At 37.6% G+C, this 20,117-nt stretch overlaps 1 protein-coding gene across 4 annotated transcripts in view; it reads right to left on the reverse strand.

The window, feature by feature from the left end:
- PLCH1 (phospholipase C eta 1) overlaps positions 1–20,117 on the reverse strand; it is a 181,843-nt gene that overhangs the window by 61,990 nt on the left and 99,736 nt on the right. For all 4 annotated transcript variants that reach the window (XM_036444241.1, XM_036444240.1, XM_036444239.1 and 1 more), the window contains exons 3-6: positions 15,593–15,739; positions 13,055–13,298; positions 6,740–6,869; positions 2,663–2,833 (exon numbers count right to left, since the gene is read on the reverse strand). In XM_036444241.1, coding sequence (XP_036300134.1) covers positions 2,663–2,833; positions 6,740–6,869; positions 13,055–13,298; positions 15,593–15,739 — 692 coding nt within the window. The remainder of the gene's footprint in view (positions 1–2,662; positions 2,834–6,739; positions 6,870–13,054; positions 13,299–15,592; positions 15,740–20,117) is intronic.

Consider the following 20,117-nt stretch of genomic DNA (forward strand, 5'->3'; position numbering starts at 1 on the left):
AGGGTTTTCTCAGTCATCATTCCAATCAGTTTTCAATTTGACATTGTGAGATAGGGAAGGGAGATGTCAGCTCCCCTTTGTGTAGATCAAGAAACCAGGCTCAGAAACCATATTGATTGATCTGCCTAAGAGTTTCCAACCAATAAAGTTTACAGGGCATGGAATGTAGGCCTTGTGGGCTCCCGGTCTAATGATCATTCCACTTTGCTATGAAGTGCTCTTCAGATGAGAATGGAGAGTAGTTATAATTGCAGGAAACAGAGAAGTAGAAATGTAGAAAGGCCACATTATCTTAGTGTTGTTGTTTTTTAAATTACGCCTTTCCCAATTTCTTTTTTTTTAATCTTTATTATTGAAAGTAAGACAATGTACCCCTTTTCCCCCTCATTGGCCCCTTTTAGCCCAGCCCTCCCCCCAACCCAGGCGTTTACCACACTATTATCTGTGTCCATGAGTTATGCATATATGCATATAAATTCTTTGGTTAATCTCTTCCCATCCTCACCTTCCCTCTGAGATTCATCAGTCTGTTCCCATTTTCTACCTGTCTTATTGCTGACATTAATAGGGCATCTCTGCCTTTGCCAAATTACCAAACTAAGTAAAATTATTGATTTAGATAAAACATTTTGCTATTACTATCTGGTTTCATCCTTCAAAAAGCAACAACAAAATTACAAAATCTGAATCTGTTATTCCTAAAATGTATGAGATTGAGGTAATGGAGCAAAGTATTACCAGGTCTAGTGTCTTTTCCTACACTAACCAACTCCCTGATTGTCTGACATTAACTGGGCGCACTAACTATGGAGAGTTACCATTAGACCCACAGGCTAAGAGCTTAGTCCATGGTCTGCTCCCAGCTCAGACACCAGCCACAAATGAAGTGTCAGGTTATCCCCTTTTCTACCTACCCTACTACAATTTGGGGGTTCTGTCAAAGAAAAACCAGTAGTTAGAGCAGTAAAAGAAGATTTTAATCACTGTGTACTGCAATAAGGGAAAACTCAGTATACAACTGATTCAATTCCAAATACAGGATGAACCCATGGAGATTTGTAACCAAAGAGCAGGCTGGGGCTTGGTGGAGAAAACATCAGGGATAAGAGGGATCCTGGCTGAATTGACCAAATCAAGTTCCTGCTGGAGGCAAGCCAAATAACACCTTGTGGAGAACATAGATCAGGAATTTTTTCAGATGTGGAGGGTGATCAGATGGTTCTGGTTTAACTGATTTTTGTTTCAGGATTCTTGTTTCAGCTGAGTTTTGGAGACAAGGTGCAAGGACGGGGCCTGGTTTAAAAAAAAAAAAAAAAAAAAAGCGCTCACAAGAGGCTGCCTAAAGTTTAATCAAAGGGAAAAATCTTTGTCCTTTCCCATGGCTTTGTTTCCATAATTCACTAGAATGACTCACAGAATTCAGAAAAGTGCTTCACTTACTGTTACTTGTTTATTATAAAGTGTATCACTCAGGAGCAGACAAATGGAAGGATGCATAGGGCACAGAGGGGGGATATGTGAAGACTCCTTGCCGCTAAGCATTTCTATGTGTTCACCAAGTGGGGAACTCTCCAGCCTGCTTCCCCCACTCCACTAGTTTAGGGTTTCTTTTTATAGAGGTTCCACTGATCAAACCATTCCTGCTATTTGTGACATGTTTAAATCCTAAAGGAATGATGCTAAGTGAAATGTGATACAATATTACATTTATATATGAAATGTAAAAAAGTCAAAATGATAGAAGCAGAGAGTAGGACTGGGGGGTTGGGAGTGTAGGAGAACAATGTTGAATGATTGAATAAGATCTGGAGACCTTATGGACAACATGGTGACTATAGCTAATAATATTGTATTATATACTTAAAATTTGCTAAGAGAGCTGATCTTAAGTATTTTTGCTACACACACACACACACACACACACAAAATCATAGCTATATGAGGTGTTGAATACTATTACGTTAATTAGCATTGAGATCATCATTTCACAATGTATACATATATATATCAAAACATCATATTGTACACCTTTACTATTTTTATTCATCAAGTAAACCTCAATAAAGCTGGGGAAAAAATTAATGAGAAACAGAGTTTAAGGTAATATATATATATATATATATATATATATATATATATGTGCAAAAAAACAAGACTTGGCCACAATTCAGCTGACACAATATTAAAAGATCTTATTTAAATATATTTAGGAATTCCCTTTGCTAATCAGGACTTAATTTACTTAGCCTTCTCATATGGTCAAATGCCAATTTCCCATCAGAATTACCAATGAATTATTATATTGGTAGTTAGGATTTATGTCATAGTTAATAAATACTTAGCTACATTGTTATTATAAAGAAAATTACTATTGTGACTAAAATGAAATGTGTAAGTTACCATTGTTTACTTTTTGTAAAAATATACATATCTATGCTCAACATCTTTAAGGTAAAAAATTATATGTGTTCAATTTATCATTCCCTCTTTAAAAAGCTGCTGAAACACGTTTTAAATAACTCATAGTAAGATTTTTTTGGAATTGTGATGTTTCTACCTCTACCCTAAATTTAAACTATATCTACATCCAACCCGAAGAAAATACCTTGCATCTTTCACAAATATTTTTAAGTAAACATTCAACTCAGTAGTCTAATAATACCTTTTGTTCCACCTTCAAAAACTGAGCCAGTTCTTCCACAGTTAGGTGATCTTTCTTGTCACTGTAGCTCAAGAGCAACAAATAAAGGTCCCGTCTCAATGACATCATTTTGTAAAAAACACAGAACTCTTCAAATGTCAGAGTTCCCTGATTCTCATCAGTATCAGCTTCCTGAAAGAGGCACATTAAAATCACGTCAGGGTGAGAGTTTAAAACAGGAAATTCAGTGCTGGTAAATATTTACTATGAAAAAGAGAGTGCACATTTTACAAATGGTAAACATTCTTTCCTAGCACAAATGGATCAGTTTTAAAATTGGCTATCTATTAGGCTACAAGCAACATCACAAATTATAAAGAATCAAGCTTATTTTAAAAACTAATTTCTCTCAGAACTGTAAATTTATAAATCAACAAAGAAAGTTAAAAAAAAACACTGTGTGTCAGAACAACATAATACCCTTCTAAACAGAAACTAAAACATATAGAAGTGAACCACATATTAAAATATGCATCACATATTAAAATTTGTGTGATGAAGTGAAAGCAATAGAGGAAACTTGAAGTTTTCAATTTATTTGAAAGCAAAGTAAATTAAAAAAATAGAGAAGTTAATAATTCAACTTAAAAATCTAGAAAAAATAAGCTAAAGAAAAATAGAAATAAATTATAAGCAAAAGCAGAAAGCAATGACATAGAAAACAAATGGACAGACAAAGGTGAACAATTAAACCAAAAGTTTTAAAGAAACTAATGAAAAAGCTATCATATGTCCAAGCTATCATAAACAAAAGAAGACACAATAAACACATTAAAAAAATGCCAGTCTCTCATCACTTTCTGAGCTGCTTTTCAATCACATATAAATTTATCTATGACAGAAGCTCTGCTGATTTTGCATTGTTAGCTTACAGCTCTTACAGCCATCAGCATCATGGGTACCTCTTTGCCTTTATTCCACAGAAATCTGAAAAATCCATCTGCGTGGATTGGTAGTTCAAATTATTTGTTTCTAGCAATTATTAAGAAAGAATCTTTCACCATGTATCTTCCTTCTGATTGAATGAATTTGTCATAAAACTGTTGGGAATATATCATGAAAAATCAATCCATTTACATGCTCTTCTTCATTCTACATGTACATAATTGCAACTGAACAAAAACTGACAAGGAATCAATGGCATTTTGAAATACTAGATTTTGTGAAGTACAGGCAGCTGTGATATGATTTTAAACATAGATTTGAAAGTCAAAGTTTTTATGAGCAAACGCTTTGACTAATATTTAATCATACCCAAGTTTCTTTGTGAGGCTGATTGCCATTGCCTTCTGTCACTTTAAAAGTAGAGATAGACTGGTCCATGGAATATCAATTTGGGTGTTTGAGCCTCCTGGTTGTAGAGTTTTTGGATCCTAAGAAATTAGGTCTAATGGTCATGTTTCTTCCATAATTTTGTTTCAAAATATCTAACCCTGGCTACAGAGATGAAATATTTTTCAAGACTTCCTTATGTATGCCTAAGAAATTAAGAATAGTAAAATTCTGATGTTTAAATCATAGCATCAAAGATTTCAAAAGAAGCTATCTATACATTAAATGATTTTATTTTTTTTGAAAGTCAGTTGAGCCCTAGCTGGTTTGGCTCAGTGGATAGAGCATTGGCCTATGGACCAGAGTCCTTTGTTCAATTCTGGTTGCAGACCCAATCCCCAGTAGGGGGCATGGAGGAGGCAGCTGATGAATGATTCTCTCTCATCATTAATGTTTCTATCTCTCTCTCCCTCTCCCTTCTACTCTGAAATTAGTAAGAATATATTTTTTAAATAAATAAATAAATATTAAAAATCACTTGAATCTTGCATTGGAATAAATAATCAAAGAAAATGTTAGGGAGGCTTTAATGTCTTTATTAACAATTCAGTAAAAATTAAGAGAGAGCCGAAATCGGTTTGGCTCAGTGGTAGAGCATTGGTCTGCGGACTAAAAGGTCCCGGGTTTGATTCCAGTCAAGGGCATGTACCTTGGTTGCGGGCACATCCCCAGTAGGGGGTGTGTAAGAGGCAGCTGGTTGATGTTTCTCTCTCATCGACGTTTCTAGCTCTCTATCTCTCTCCCTTCCTCTCTGTAAAATATCAATAAAATATATTTTTTTAAAAAATTAAGAGAGAGAATGTTCCTGAAATAATACTAAGATCCTTGATTCTCCCACCAAAAGTACTTACAGAACCCTACAAGAAGCAAGGCCCAGCAGCAATGTTCTACATGCAGCTGCAGGCCCAACAGCTTCTCCACTCACTTCTGGTCTGATCAGTTCTTTAAATCAAATGTCATAAAAAGAGACCTTTAATGTTTTCTTAAAACTTCTCTAAAGGGTTTCCTGTGAGCCCAGAGACCTTTGACATACACATTTCCTGATTCACCCTCTAAACTGCTTGATGCATTAAACATAAAAGGTGTCTGAAGTGGAAAAACACAGAAGTAAAAATAGATCAATATCTTACGTTTCTACCCTATCTTCCAAAAAGTACCAAGAAAATTATTATTTTTGTAGACATAAACTTTACCCTCCTTTTTTAAGGTTGGCCACTCTGATTCAATCAGCAGCTACCTCTTCAGTACTATGAACACCTCCTATGGAAAGGTTCAGATGGGGATGTGGAGTTCACAACAGGACAAAAGTGAGATATCACAGAGAGAGCCAGGAACATGGCAAATCTTTTTTACACAGTTTAAAGAGAAATCACAAAATACATGACAACCCATTCCAAAGTCCCTCATTCTATCTCTGGGATTTCCTCTACAGCATATCTCATTCCTTCCTCTCAGGTTGTTCTCTGGTGCACTGGGACCAAGTTCCCTACAATGCAGACCATATCCAGCCTAGAGTTTCAAATGACAGGACCACTGTAGAGATCACAGATGGAAGCCAGCCTCCACCTTCCATTCATTGTTTCTGCCCTTACCCCCTCTAAGGACAAGTGGTTAGAAAACAAAGAACAAAAGATCATAAAATATTTACCCCCTATACTTCTTTTTAGAGGTACAAAATACCACCTATGTAGTCAATGAGAAAATCATTGCAAATCATGGATTATTCATGTGACTTACCTCCAAAGAAGAGGCTTTCCTGAATTCATATCCCAGTAATCTACACTAATAAAAGAGAAAGTTGCAAATTGACCATACCTTTGCAATGCCCACCAGCCAATCAGGGATGAATATGCAAATTAACCCAACAAAGATGGCAGGTTATATTGCATACACAGGCACTGAGCAGCTAGAGGCGAGATGCTTGTGTCATTGCCATGGCAGCGACACAGGCATTCTGCTGCTGGGGGTCTCTGGGCATCATGGAAAGGTGGCTTCAATCAAAGCAAAGGTGGTGCTGGCAGCCAGGGGAAGGAAGGCCCATTCCTGCATGAATCTTCGTGTGTGGGGCCTCTAGTTACTAATAATCTAACACTGTCTTCACACTAACTCAAACTTAGCAGAGCTGACTTCTACACATTATATGGAGGGCTAAGTTTGGTCCCAAGGATTTTTTTCTCAAGGAATTACCAACAGGAAAGGAGCATCTCATCTAATACCAACAGGCAGTTGAAGAAACTTGGGGAGAGCTCCCTAAAGAGTAGCAGTGATACAGCACTTCTAAGTCCTATGGATTCTGAATTTTAAACTCATCTAAAACAAAACAAAGGACTCTTGGGGATTTCAACAAGTGCAATTTTTTTTTCATGTCTTTATTCTGATCCTCACAACAGTCTGTGAGGTGGACAGGTGAGATATTGCCACCCTCTCTAGGAGACTTGATCACATTTACTCCATTATTTGTTAGGTCAGATGCTTATGATCACTCTCTGAAAAGAGCAACAAGGCAGTTTAGGAAGTGAAATTATAAATGAAAGTGTGTTTTTCCCTTGAAGGAACAAAATGTCTCTGTTCATCAAAGAAAAACAAAGCAATACACAGCAGGTAATACTAGCTTCCCCCAAAAAATAGCCCTTTAAAATACCCAAATATACTAATAACCACTCATGTGCATTTTAGCTAAGGCAAACTTGACTGTCAAAAACGTACCTGAAACATTTGTCTGACTTTTCTTCGGGGTAGGTTGACATTTAGTTTATGCATCAATTGGTGTATCTCTTCAATATTCAATAAGCCGTCACCATTCTTATCAGCTTCCTCAAAGGTCTGCTTCACCCACATGGAGCAATGTCAAGAAAAACACTTGTGTTTTCACAAAATTAAAGCTGCTCTCTATCGGAACACTCAGAAGAAATTCCTTTTGGGAGGCTCTTAGTGAGCTACTAATAGTGACAACAGAAGAAATGGGGGGAGGAGAACATAAACGGATGATTCCCTTCTCTAAAATGAGTCGAGCCATGCTATTGTGAGGGCTTCTCCAACGCCAACATTGTTATTCAATCTGTTAAAGTATCTCTACTGTGATGAAACCCCAACTATTCCAAGCTTAGGCCTTCTCTGTCTATAACCTCGCTTTAGTATCTTTTTTACCTTCACAATACTCCATGGGACACAAACTTTTCAATTCCCTTTTCTGAGTTCCACTCCTACACTTAGAAATTTAGACCATCTAGTTCAATCTCCTAATTCACATGAGGATATAAACGAAAGGAGAAGGAGAAATTTAGTAAGGATTAGTAAGGGAATCAAGTACATATGGTAGGTGCTATCATTAACATCATCACCTTTTACAGATAACAACTCTGAGGCAAAAGAGTTTAAGTAACTCACCCATGTGAAGTTGGGGCTGGAACCCAGCACCAGTCTGAGTCTTCAACCACAACACCATATTGCTTCTAATAGATATGAGTACTGCATCTGCCTCCAATTCAACATGTTCATACTGCAGAAATAGCTTGAATTACACTTTACACTGGATGAATTTTTTTTTTTTGTATAGCCGATTAAGATTCATTATTCTCATTATTCATTCACAGTTGAAGTTTTCAGGCCTAATTGAAATGTAATAATCATGAACATTCCAAATCTGTTCCCTCAATTAACGTAATTAAATGTGAGTCCAATTAAGGATGTCATACTATTATTAAGACATTATCTAAAACCCTATCACATTATGACAAAACCACATGAGAATGGTTCCCTAACTCAAATAATGTTCCCTATTTTTGATATCAGCTTCCTTTTTATCATTCATTAATTTCCTCTTTCCTTTTCTCTCCTCATTTAAACAAATATTATCTGCTTCTGATTTTTTTTAACTGTTCTGTGCAATTCTTGGGTACATATACTTTCAAGATAGCATATTTTAAGAATATGAAATCACTCAATTATTAACTAGTTAATTCAAATATGGAAACTTTCTACTGCCGGTAAATATGGACAAACAAATCAGGTTGAAGAACTATTACCTAAGCTTGTATAAATTCTATTTAGAATATATAACTTTAAGATGTTAAAAGTAGCTGAAGCCGGTTTGGCTCAGTGGTAGAGCGTCGGTCTGCGGACTGAAAGGTCCCAGGTTCGATTCCAGTCAAGGGCATGTACCTGGGTTGCGGGCACATCCCCAGTAGGGGGTGTGCAAGAGGCAGCTGGTCGATGCTTCTCTCTCATCGACGTTTCTAGCTCTCTCTCTCCCTTCCTCTCTGTAAAAAAAAATCAATAAAATATATATTTAAAAAAAAAAAAGATGTTAAAAGTAATTCACATGGTAACTACACAAAATATAGCCATAGGATATATGCAAAAGAGAATGAGAAATGACTTAAATATTACACTGCAAAAAAAAAAATCAACTAAACACAAAAGAAGACAAGAATGCAGAAAATGAGGGACAAAACCATAAGGCATACAGATAAGAAATGGCACAATTACAGAACTCCCTTCTTATCAGTAATTACTTCAAATATAAATGGACTAAACTTTTTGGTCAAAAGTCAGAGACTGGCATTGGTGAAAACACATAGCACAACTATATGTTGTCTTAAGAGATGCACTTGAGATTCAGGGGCACAAACAGGTTGAAAAAGAAAAGATGGGGAAAAATACTTTCTATGTAAATTAGGGGTGACTATACTAGTGAAAAAAAGGTTATAAGAGACAAAGAATGACATTACAGATTTATAAAAGGTTTGATACAGCAATAAGATACCAATATTGCAAGCATTTATGCATCTAATGACAGACCATCAAAATATATAAAGCAATACCTGAAAAAATGAAAAAGGGAATAGTTCTATAATAATAGTTGGAGGCCTCAATATCCTACTCATAAGAATGGAACAACCAGCTGAAACTGGTTTGGCTCAATGGATAGAGCATTGGCTTGGGGACTGAGGGTCCCGGGTTCGATTCCGGTCAAGGCATGTACTTTGGTTGTGGGCATATCCCCAGTAGGGGGTGTGCAAGAGGCAGCTGGTCGATGACTATCCCATCGATGTTTCTAACTCTCTATCTCTCTCCCTTTCTCTCTGTACAAAAATCAATAAAATATATTTAAAAAAAAAAAAAAAAAAAAGAATGGAACAACCAGATAGAAGATAAGTAAAGAAATAGAGGACTCAGCACCATAAACCACCTAGATCTCACAGACTCACACACAACAACCTATACAACAATAACATACAAATTCTACTCAAGTGCACATAGGACACTTTCTAGAATAGACCATCTTTTAGGCCACAAATTAAGTCTTTAGATTCACAAAGATAGATATACAAAGTGACTTTTCTGATCACAATGGATAAAGTTAGAAGTCAGTTACAAAAGAAAATCTGAAAAATTCACAAAACTGTTAAATTTAAACAATACATTCTTAAACAGCCAATAGATTGAAGAATAAATCACAAGAGAAATTAGAAAATACTTTCAAATGAATGAAAATTAAAGCACAACATATAAAACCTTATGAGATGCAGTGAAAGCCATGTTAAGGAGGAGATATAAAGCTATAAATTCTTAGATTAAAAAAAAAAAAAAGAACTCAAGTCAACAACCTAAAAAACTAGGGGAGAAAAAAAACTTAACCCAAAACTAGCAAAAGGAAGGATATAAGAAAAGTTAGTACAAAGATAAGTGAAATAGAGAATAGAAAAACAATAGAAAAAATAATCAATGAAACCAAAAGTTAGTTATTCAAAAATATCAACAAAATTGACAAACCTTAAGCTAGATAGCCTAAGAAAAAAACAGAGAAGACTCAAATTACAAATATCAGGAATGAAAATGAGATCATTACTACTGATTCTACCGAAATAAAAATATAATGAGAGTAGTAATTACAACCATACACCAACAAATTGGATACAGATGAAATGGAAAAATTTCTAAAAAACACAAAACCTACCAAATCTAATCAGAAAGAAATAAAAAATCTGAATATATCTATAACTAATATTGAGATTGAATCAGTAATAAAAAATAAGAAAAAGTCTCTCAACAAAGTAAAGCCCTGGTCTTGATTGCTTCACTAGTGAATTCTACCAAACATCTAAAAAACTAATACCAACATATCTTAAATTTCTCCAAAAAAATTTAAAGAGAGAACATTTCCTCACTTATTCTGTGAGGCCAGTATTACTCTGATATCAAAGCCAGACAAGGACACAAGAAAACTACAGACCAATTTCTCTTATGAACATTGATTTTTTTTTTTTTAAATACTCAGCAGCCCTAGCCGATTTGGCTCAGTGGATAGAGTGTCAGACTAAAGGATCCCTGGTTCAATTCCTGTCAAAACTACATACCTCAGTTGCAGGCTCAATTCCTGGCCCCAGTCAGGGTGTGTCCAGGAGGCAATCAATCGATGTGTCTCTCTCTCATTGATGTTTCTTTCTTTCTTTCTTTCTTTCTTTCTTTCTTTCTTTCTTTCTTTCTTTCTTTCTTTCTTTTCTTTCTTCCTCTCTCTCTCTCTTCCTCTCTCTCTCTCTCTCTCTCTCTCTCTCTCTCTCTCTCTCTCTCTCTCTCTCTCCCCTCACCCCCTCTCTCTGATTCTTTTATTCTCTCTCTTAAAAATATTTGTTTAAAAACTTTAAAAAGAAGAATAAAATTGGAGAACTAAAACTTCCTGATTTCAAAACTTACTACAAAACTACAGCAATCAAAACAGTGTGATACTGGCATAAAGACAAATATATACACTACTGGAATAAAATACACAGCCCAGAAAGAAACTCTCATATATATGATTGAACGATCATTGACAAGGGTGGCAAGACAATTTGATTAAAAAATAAGTCTTTTCAACAAATAGTACCAAAAAGAAACTGAACATCAATATTCAAAAGAATGAAGCTGGTCCCTTTACCTAACACCATTTACAAAAATTAACTCAAAATGAATTAAGGACCTAAATGTAAGAGCTAAAACAATAAAACTCTTTGAAAAAACATAGAACAAAAGCTTCATAACAATTTATTTGATGATGATTTCTTATATAGGATATCAAAGGTACAGGAAACAAATGGAACTTCATGAAAATTTTAAAATGTTATGCATCAAATGACACTGTCAACAGAGTAAAAAGACAGCTCACAGAATGAAAGCAAATATTTTAGAATTATCTGATAAGAGATTCATATCCAGGCTATATAGAGAACTCCTAAAAGTTAATGACCAAACAAAAAATGCCAACCTGCTTCAAAACTGGGCACAGGACTAAAGTAGCCATTTCTCCAAAGAAGTTATATGAATGGCCAACAAGCACATGAAAAGATGCTCAACATCACCAATATTAGAAAAATGCAATCAAAAGCCCTGGCTGGTTTGGGTCAGTGACTAGAGTGTCAGCCTGTGGACCGAAGGGTCCCGGGTTCGATTCTGATTAAGGGCATATGCCTGGTTGCAGGGCTCAATCTCCAGAAGGGGGTGTGCAGAAGGCAGCCAACTAATGATTCTCTCTCCCTCTCCCTTCCTCTCTGAAATCAATAAAAATATATATTTTTAAAAACTACCACCTCACACTCATTAAAATGACCACTATCAAAAAAATAGAAAACAAGTGTGGTGAGGATGTGGAGAAATCGGAACCCTTGTGCACTGTTGGTGGGAATGCAAAATGATACAGCTGCTGTGGAAAACAGTATGGCAGGTCCTCAAAATATTAAATATATAATTAACAAAAGGAAGCAAACACATTGAAGATGGCAGAACCTAGGTCTCTGTGACATCACCGGGCCACTGGTTAACCAACCCTGGAACTGCCCCATTTCAGATCTGTTGTTCATGAAGAAGAAATACTCCTTATTCAATAAATATTGCTTTAAACAATATTAGTATGGTTGTGTGGCTTGCACCAAAAAGCATTCTTACTGGGTCAGTATTTTTGTTTGTTTTTACCAAAGGTTAGGAAGTTAAGAAGCAAACTAACAGAATAGAGCACCAAACGCTGTCCCTATGTTTGTGTTTTCTTCCTATGTTTGTGTGTTTTCTTCTCTTATGTACCCCAGTTGCATTTATCTTCATGCTGAGAATAATGATGAAAGCATCATGGCCCCTCAGCTTAAGAGGTCACACTGTCAAAACCCTTTCCTGGGCTGAGTATTTCCACTCTGCTCCAACAATACCCCAGGTGAGGGATTACAGATAGAATAATGTACATCTATCACCACTCTTGGCAAAAAATTAAGGCGCACAGTCCAATGACAGCAAGGAAATGGTATTACTCCCTACACAAGGACAGGAGGCACCTGTACTCTAAGGCCATTCAAAATGCGCAGAAGAAACAAGAAAGCAGTCTCAGACCCTCACTTCACAGCTAAGAAAACTGAGGCCAGAACCACCATGTCGCATGCCCAGCTGGATCCCAGCAGGAGAGGTGCCTTTCAGACCAAGTGCCTCAATCATTTAACTTGTTGGCACCGCAGAACCACAGGAATGGGTTTAACCAATAAAGAAAACTCAGCCTCCAGTCTCTCAAGCAATTTACAGAGGATAAACGTTATTAAGTAAAAAGAAAGTTCCCCTGGAGTGTCAATCAGTTCCGTTTCCAAACTGTACGTTAGAAAAGGGAAAAGAAAAGTAGAAAGGAGCTAAGTCCTAAGTACATAATTGAAACTCAAAAAAATTTATTTGTTAAACTAAACTGGCTCTAACAATGCAGGGTTTTTCTCTAATACAAATAAATGCTTTCCTGGTTGCCTCCTCTCTCTGGGGAAACTTCATTTTGGATATTTCTTAGAGTTAAATTCAGTCTCTTCCAAAGAAGTCTGTTCTGACTTTATATACGCTTGTTTTTATGTGTTTCACACATTCACTTACTTTCTGTGAGAGTGAGGAGGTAATTGTGAGGGCTAGGGGTAAAGAAAGAAAAAAACTGGGGGGACAATAAGCATACACACACACACACACACACACACACACACACACCATTCCACACAGAACTCAAAAACAACGCTTTAGGAAGGATATTGGTCATGAGTCCTTTGCCTTTTGGCAAGGGAATCTTCATCACTGATGCCAGCCATCAGGTACTTGAGGCCTGTGATCCAGGTGCGGGCCTCCTCGGGGTTGGAGGTGATGAGGTCCAGGGACTCCATGTGGTTACCATGGTAGATGGTAAAGCAGCAGCTGGGGTCAAAGTTCCCCTCCGCTTGTCTGTGGAATATTTCAGACTGCCGACCCTCGGTGACTTTGTAAATGGAGTCGATAAGTACTGTGAGGCAAGTGAAACACATGGCAGGTGAAGAAATGGATACGGACTAAGAAAAAGGAAAGGCAAAATCACTTTAAACTTTCAAAAGTAAGCATGAACAAATGCATTGCCTGTGAGCTGTGGTTTTATGTCTAACTGTTTTATGTCTAACTGCTAGGAACATTTTCTACGTGAGACCTGACCTTCCTGGGCAGACTGGGCAATGTCCTCCCAGGCATTGAGTCAAGATGGATTGAAATTTATGATAAAATGATATGTATGCCCAGCAGGACAAGAAGCCTGGTAGAAAAGGGAGCTGATAAATATGCCAAATTTATAGTTCACCTATTTATGCAGGGAAAACATACAAAGACCTAGAGTCAACTTTAGTGTTTTAACATGAGAAGATAGAAAATTGGAAGGAAAAACAGTGTAATGGCAACCAAATAGCATAGTGAAAAGAGATTGGCATTTATGGTAAGGATTCCACTAGGAGACGGTAGAGCAGGGCTTAGAGAGGTGGAAAGGAAGAAAGTGGCATCCCAGGGAAAGAGGCATAAAGATATAGAAGCATAGGGCCCACTCCAGGGATGGAGAGCAGGCCATTCAAGCTGGACTGCAAAGCTCAAGAGGGGAATCCAGGAGTGAAAGCTGGAGAGGTGGTTAGAGGCTGGATCATGCAGAGCCTAGAACGGTAGATGAGAGATTAGCACTACGTATGCAGTGGGGCAGCACGGAACATTTGTATCAGAGAAGCACTACAGGGATATATGATGTGCTTTAAACTGAAACAATATGTCTTCTTTGCCTCTCTATTGATAAGCACAAATCAGAAGAGTTGCATATCCTGTTCATTGCCTACATATACCATCCTTTTCTCCCCCCGCCCCCCACCTCTGCCTTAATAGCAGATTTTCTTCTGGTATCAACTCATGGTCGCTTCATGATTCAGGAAAATGAGTATGTGCCCAGCCCCAGGGCAAATCCTGGTGGGGCTCAGCCATGGGGTGTCCCCATTCATATTTCTTATGATGGATTTAGGTGTGGGAATGCATCCCAGCTCTAACCAAGGAGACTTGGGGCAATGTGCCATGAGTGAAAAGTCTAGAAAGAGGTTCTTCTCTTCTAAAAAGGAAGTAAACAAAGAGAAGGTCCCTTCCTGCCTCTTCACCGTTGTCAGGTTGTGAGGCCCAGAACAGCTGAATCCTTGGTTACAAAGCCAATGCACTAGGGGCAGAGCCAAGAGCACTCAGCAAAACAGAACTAGATTGGCCTGCCAATCTCTGGGTTTCTTGTCATGTGAGTTAATAAGTTTGTTTGTTGTGTAAGCCTAATTTGGTCCGGGTTCTCTCCTACTGGCAGGGGAAAGCATAAGAACTGGTCAAAGCAGGAAAAAAAACTAGCAAAATGGAAATTGGTTAGGAGACTTCGCAATAGGCCACTGGAAAGGTGACGAGACCTGGGACAAGGTTCCTGTGACAACAGGATGGAAGGAGCAGATGAGAGAGGCATTACAGGAGACCACCGGACTTGGTGCTGAGTAGAAGGTGTGAGAGACAGGCCTTAACAAGGAGACAGACAGATCAAAGCTATTTTACTTGATTTCATTAAAACAATTTCCTTAACGTATTATTCAGTCAACTGTGCTCAGAAAATGGCAAAACACTTTAACCGATCTACATTCATAACATCCATTGGAATTATGATACCCATAAACTTTCATAGGAAAATGAAAGACCTCAGGCTATAAAATCTCATATGCCAAATAAAATATACTGTATATACATATACATATACATATACATATACATATACATGCGTGTGTGTGTGTGTGTGTGTGTGTGTGTGTAATATCTCCAACTCAGGGGAAATATTAACATTTACAGCATTCATGAACAAGAAAATTTTTATGGATTTAAATTCCCAAATAATTTAAAAAGCAAAAATGGTTATAACTTATTCCTCCTCTCCATATCCTTTAATAGCTGACCCCAAAACTTGAAAAATATGGATGTTCCAGAGCACATGTGTCAAACACAAGGCCCGCGGGCCAAATCCATCCCGCCAGGCCTTGCAATGTGGCCCGCACCGCGCTGTCATCACTGCACTCCGCTGCGTTTCCATCACAATGACAGTTTATAACTGTTCAGTAAACCATTCGGCCCGAGATTTAGGCTGGATTTTAGATTTTGGCCCCTTCTCTGATTGAGTTCGACACCCCTATTCCAGAGGTCTGAAGCTTCCACAGAACCCACCCAATATAGCCCAGGTGTTACTGTGTCAGGCCACACACAAAATTCAGAGATGGATCTTACTTTTCGCCTTCTCACTCTTCCTGGACGGTCTCCATCGGAGGCGGGTCCGGTGCTCATCCAGGTAAAAGAGACGGACGAGCCCTTTGGTCCCACGCTTTAGTTTGATCATCTGTGTCCCCGACTGCATTACACTCATGCATCTTTCAACTGTAAGAGATCAAAAGCATATTCAGCTGTCAGACAATGCACAAGGGTACTGATGTTCAGAAACTTCACTGTCAAATAAAACCTCTGATTTACCCCGGAAGACACCCAGGATCAGAAGGCAAGCTTGCTGAAGGTACTCTGGAAAAAGCTGTTAAGCAATTGATTCATCAGGCTTAAGCCAGGAAAAAAATTATACTTTCTGAAATAAAATTGTACTTCCAGGTACACAATGCATTGCTGCTGCACAAAGTCATCTTTTGTTCAAAGGGGCAACACATTGTTTTTTGGTGTGAGTCTGATAACCATTTGATACTTGGATCTATATTCATAAAGCAAGGTCTCAGATTTCATGTTAGATCTTCTAAGTTCTTACATAGCCAGTTGTAAAAGTATCTTACGATAATGCTTTAAAAAGCAATAAACAGAAACATCATTGGCAAAAATCTTTCAACAACTGCTGAATTGTATGATGGCTACATATGGGTTCATCTATACTGAGTGGCCAGATTATTTGATCTCTGAATGCATAATAATCTGGCCACTCTGTGTGTGTGTGTGTGTGTGTGTGTGTGTGTGTATGTGTGTGTGTAATATTATATATATATCTTATATCTTATTTATCATATATCATATGTCATGTCATATATCATATATCATATATCATATATCATATATCATATATCATATATTATATATTATATAGTAGAGACCCAAATCATGAATTTGTGCATGGGTGGGGTCCAGCAAGCCTGGCCAGGGGGAGGGAACATGGGTAGTTGGCTGGCCTACCTGCTGGTCTAACTCCTGGTGGAGGGGACAATTTGCATATTAGCCTTTTATTATATAGGATATACACTGAGTGGCCAGATTATTATGCATTCAGAGATCATAATAATCTGGCCACTCAATGTATATCTATATATCTATATATCTATATATCTATATCTCTATATATCTATATATCTATATCTATATCTATATCTATATCTATATCTATATCTATATCTATATCTATATATATATATATATATATATATATATACATATATATATAAATATAAAAGCCTAAGCAACCACTACAACTGGTTGACCAGTCGCTATGACAACACACTGACCACCATGGGGCAGATGCTCAATGCAGGAGCTGACCCCTGATATCAGTGCATTCCCACAGCCAACCTCAGTGCATTTCCACAGCCAACCTCCCTTAGACTTTTATATGTAAACTAGAAGCCCAGTGCATGAATTCATGCACAGGTGGGGTCCCTTGGACTGGCCGGTGATGGGGGCTAATTGGGGCCAACTGGGGAGAGGGACCATGAGAGATTGGCCAGTCGGCCCCTCTCCCCCCACAGTGTGTATCATAGCAACCCGATGTTCCAGTAACTTAGGGTTTTATATATATAGATGTATGTTTAAAAATAACTAAATATCATTTTAAATATAATTAAAAAATCAAGTTTTCACAATTCAACATATTTTCCCCCCCAGCATCATAACCCTCTTTCTTTCCTGCCAAAAACTTTCTGGTTATTCTTTGAGTCATTAATTTTTCTCTCCATTTTCAGTCATGTGAACTGTTTAAAATTTATCTACCCTTCAGCTCCAGGATATCTCATCACTGTGATTACAGTAATTGGTTCAGAAATAGGCATGAGTTTGTATCTAAGACAACTGGGACTTCTGGGGGAGGGGGGAATGGATTTTAACCCCTCTATAACTAAATTTTGCAGCCCAGGGCTTCCAGATTCCATCTGGGATCCATGAAAAGCAAGTCTGCTTGAAACAGAACCCAAAGCTGAGCTGATAAATAGGAAGGGAGAAAAATGCCCCAATCCTGCTATTTGAGCCCTGTATTGAGCCCCTCATGAAACTGGGGACATATCCCTGAACTATTTCATTTCTGCTCAAATAGATTCAATTTGACTTTTCTGGCACTTGCAACACAGAGTTTTAACCAATACACTCAATAATACTTCTATTTCAGCTTGAGCAGGCTAATTAACCTGTCAGGTTCTGATTCTACCTTTAGGATTTTATGAGGCTAAACTGAAAGTTGCTAACTTCCAGAGATAGAGCCTAGTGACAACCCTTGTTGAGCTAAAAGGAAGGCTTATCCTAAAAGAAGGGGCCTGGTGTATAATAGAGGGAAATAAGGGTCTAGACATAAAAAGACGTGTTGATGAATTAAACTGCAAGGATTTTCCAAATAGAGAATAACTTGGTGATTGAATTCTAGTAATATCCAAATAGCCTCTTGTACAAGTGAAAGCTATCATTTAATTCTCTCTGCTTTGAGATGAACCTTGTTGGGAGAGACCATTGGTGTTTCCCCATCACAGGTAAATGGAAATACTCTTTTCCCATTTCATATGCCTTTGGTGGCCTGTCAATCACCAACTAAGACATGGGCACCTGGCTTAAGCTTCCAACAAATCTGTCTCCCTCTACAGCAGCAGAGCACTAAATAAAAATAGCACTGAGCTGTTGCAATGGCCACGACTTAAGAGACGCTCCTGGTTGGCCACTCCAAGATTCCACAGTCGTCGGAGTTATTCTTCCTGAGGGTGACAAATTATTCTATTTTCCCCTTGATTCTGCAACTTATGCAATATTCCTCCAAATGTTCTTTTATCATATCAGCTAGAAACAGCTTTTACTTCATCAACAAATACACAGGGACATATATAAAACCTTGGAAGCATCTGGCTGAGTACCCACAAATAGTAGGATGCTAAAAATAGGTCAAAGTAACACTGTAAATAAACTTTAACAACAACGTTAGACTTCAACTTGGCTGGCTGAGTATCTTATCTTTACTAAGAAATATCATTTGACTCCCATGGCTTAACATTGCATGTGCAAGGTACTCTTTAAAAGTTCCTCTAACCAACATTCACTATATCCTCCACGAAGAGGCTTTGTTTCACCCCAAAAATTAAGGGAGAACAACATAAAGTTAAGTATGATTTTAAGAACTGATATTACAAGGCAATGGAAGTGTAGCTTGCTCTTACTCACCTTACCTAATATATCAAATACCCAAGAAATAAACATAATGCTTCTTAAAATGTTTACTTTGAAGCACAGAACAAAATTTGAGATTTAGTTTCACCCTAGTAAATTTACCCATTACTGAGCACCATTCATTTAAGTAATGAGAGCCACGAATTTCAATTCTTGATGGTTACATTGACCATCCCATACCAGTAATTAAAGGGAGAACAGAAGAGAGTATGTCATCGTATCAAGAAAAATCAAATAAAACTAACCAAGCCAAAACACCCCCCCAAAAAACTCTATTAGAACTTCAATAAACAGATGTGCACAGAGCAACTCCTAGTTCTAGGCACAGGGCTATGTAATGAGGGAAAGCAAAAAGACTTCTCTTTACCTTAAAGAGATTGAATTTTAAGAGAATGAAGCATCTAAAGAGATTATTATGGTAGTTCAGAGCTGTTATTAAGAACAAGTTTGGATCTAGACAGCCTTGGGTAGAACTCCAGGTCTGCCACTTAGTAGCTGTATGACCTTGGGCAATATAGTATTTAATCCCTCTGTGTCTCCATTTGCTTATCTATAAAATGGGGGATAATATTACCTACCTCTTGAATTGCTGTTAATTGAATGAGTTTATTCCAGTGGAGTACTGAAAATGGTACCTAGCATATCATAACCACTGTAAATGGTAGTTATTATTATGGTTTTATTATTGAAATGTTTTAAAAATAAGTGCCAAGTCAGAAGTAAAGACATAACTGCCATGGGGGTCTATAGAAAAAGAAGTTTACAGTGAGCTGGAATGGGAATAAGTATAGCAATAAAACAGAATCAGTGAAGACTTGGGGGCAGGAAAGAGGAGAAGTATGATCACAGGGTAGGGAAAGACTGGCCTCCATTTCTGGAAGAGTGACTCAAAGGGCACTGACAGAATCCACGGGCCTGATAAGACTGGGCTGTAGAAGGTTAGAGGTGTTGTTATAACATAGACAATGAGAGATTCACTGGATATTTCTGAGCGAATGAGTGACAGGATAAAAGACATAATTTAGGACTGTATGTCTCTGTGGAGAGAGAATAAAATAAATTGTTTAAGCCAGAGTAAAGAAGTTGAAGTAACTGAACCATCACAGATCTATAAAAAAAGGACTATAAATCCATAGACTGTCCACATACCCAACAGTGCCCCTGCTTTGCTCACACTGCCTTTCATTCCCCTTCCTTTTCACAGTCTCATTTCTTTTCCCTGAAATGGAATTGCTATGGCTACAATAGCTCGACAATTTAACAGGAAAAGCATAGTGATATAAACGGATAATCAGCTACTTGAGCTAATAAATACCACCTACCACTAAGCAAATACCATCCAGAGAAACAA

The sequence above is a fragment of the Pipistrellus kuhlii genome, unplaced genomic scaffold (assembly GCF_014108245.1).
Source record: "Pipistrellus kuhlii isolate mPipKuh1 unplaced genomic scaffold, mPipKuh1.p scaffold_m20_p_2, whole genome shotgun sequence".
NCBI classification, from domain to species: domain Eukaryota; kingdom Metazoa; phylum Chordata; class Mammalia; order Chiroptera; family Vespertilionidae; genus Pipistrellus; species Pipistrellus kuhlii.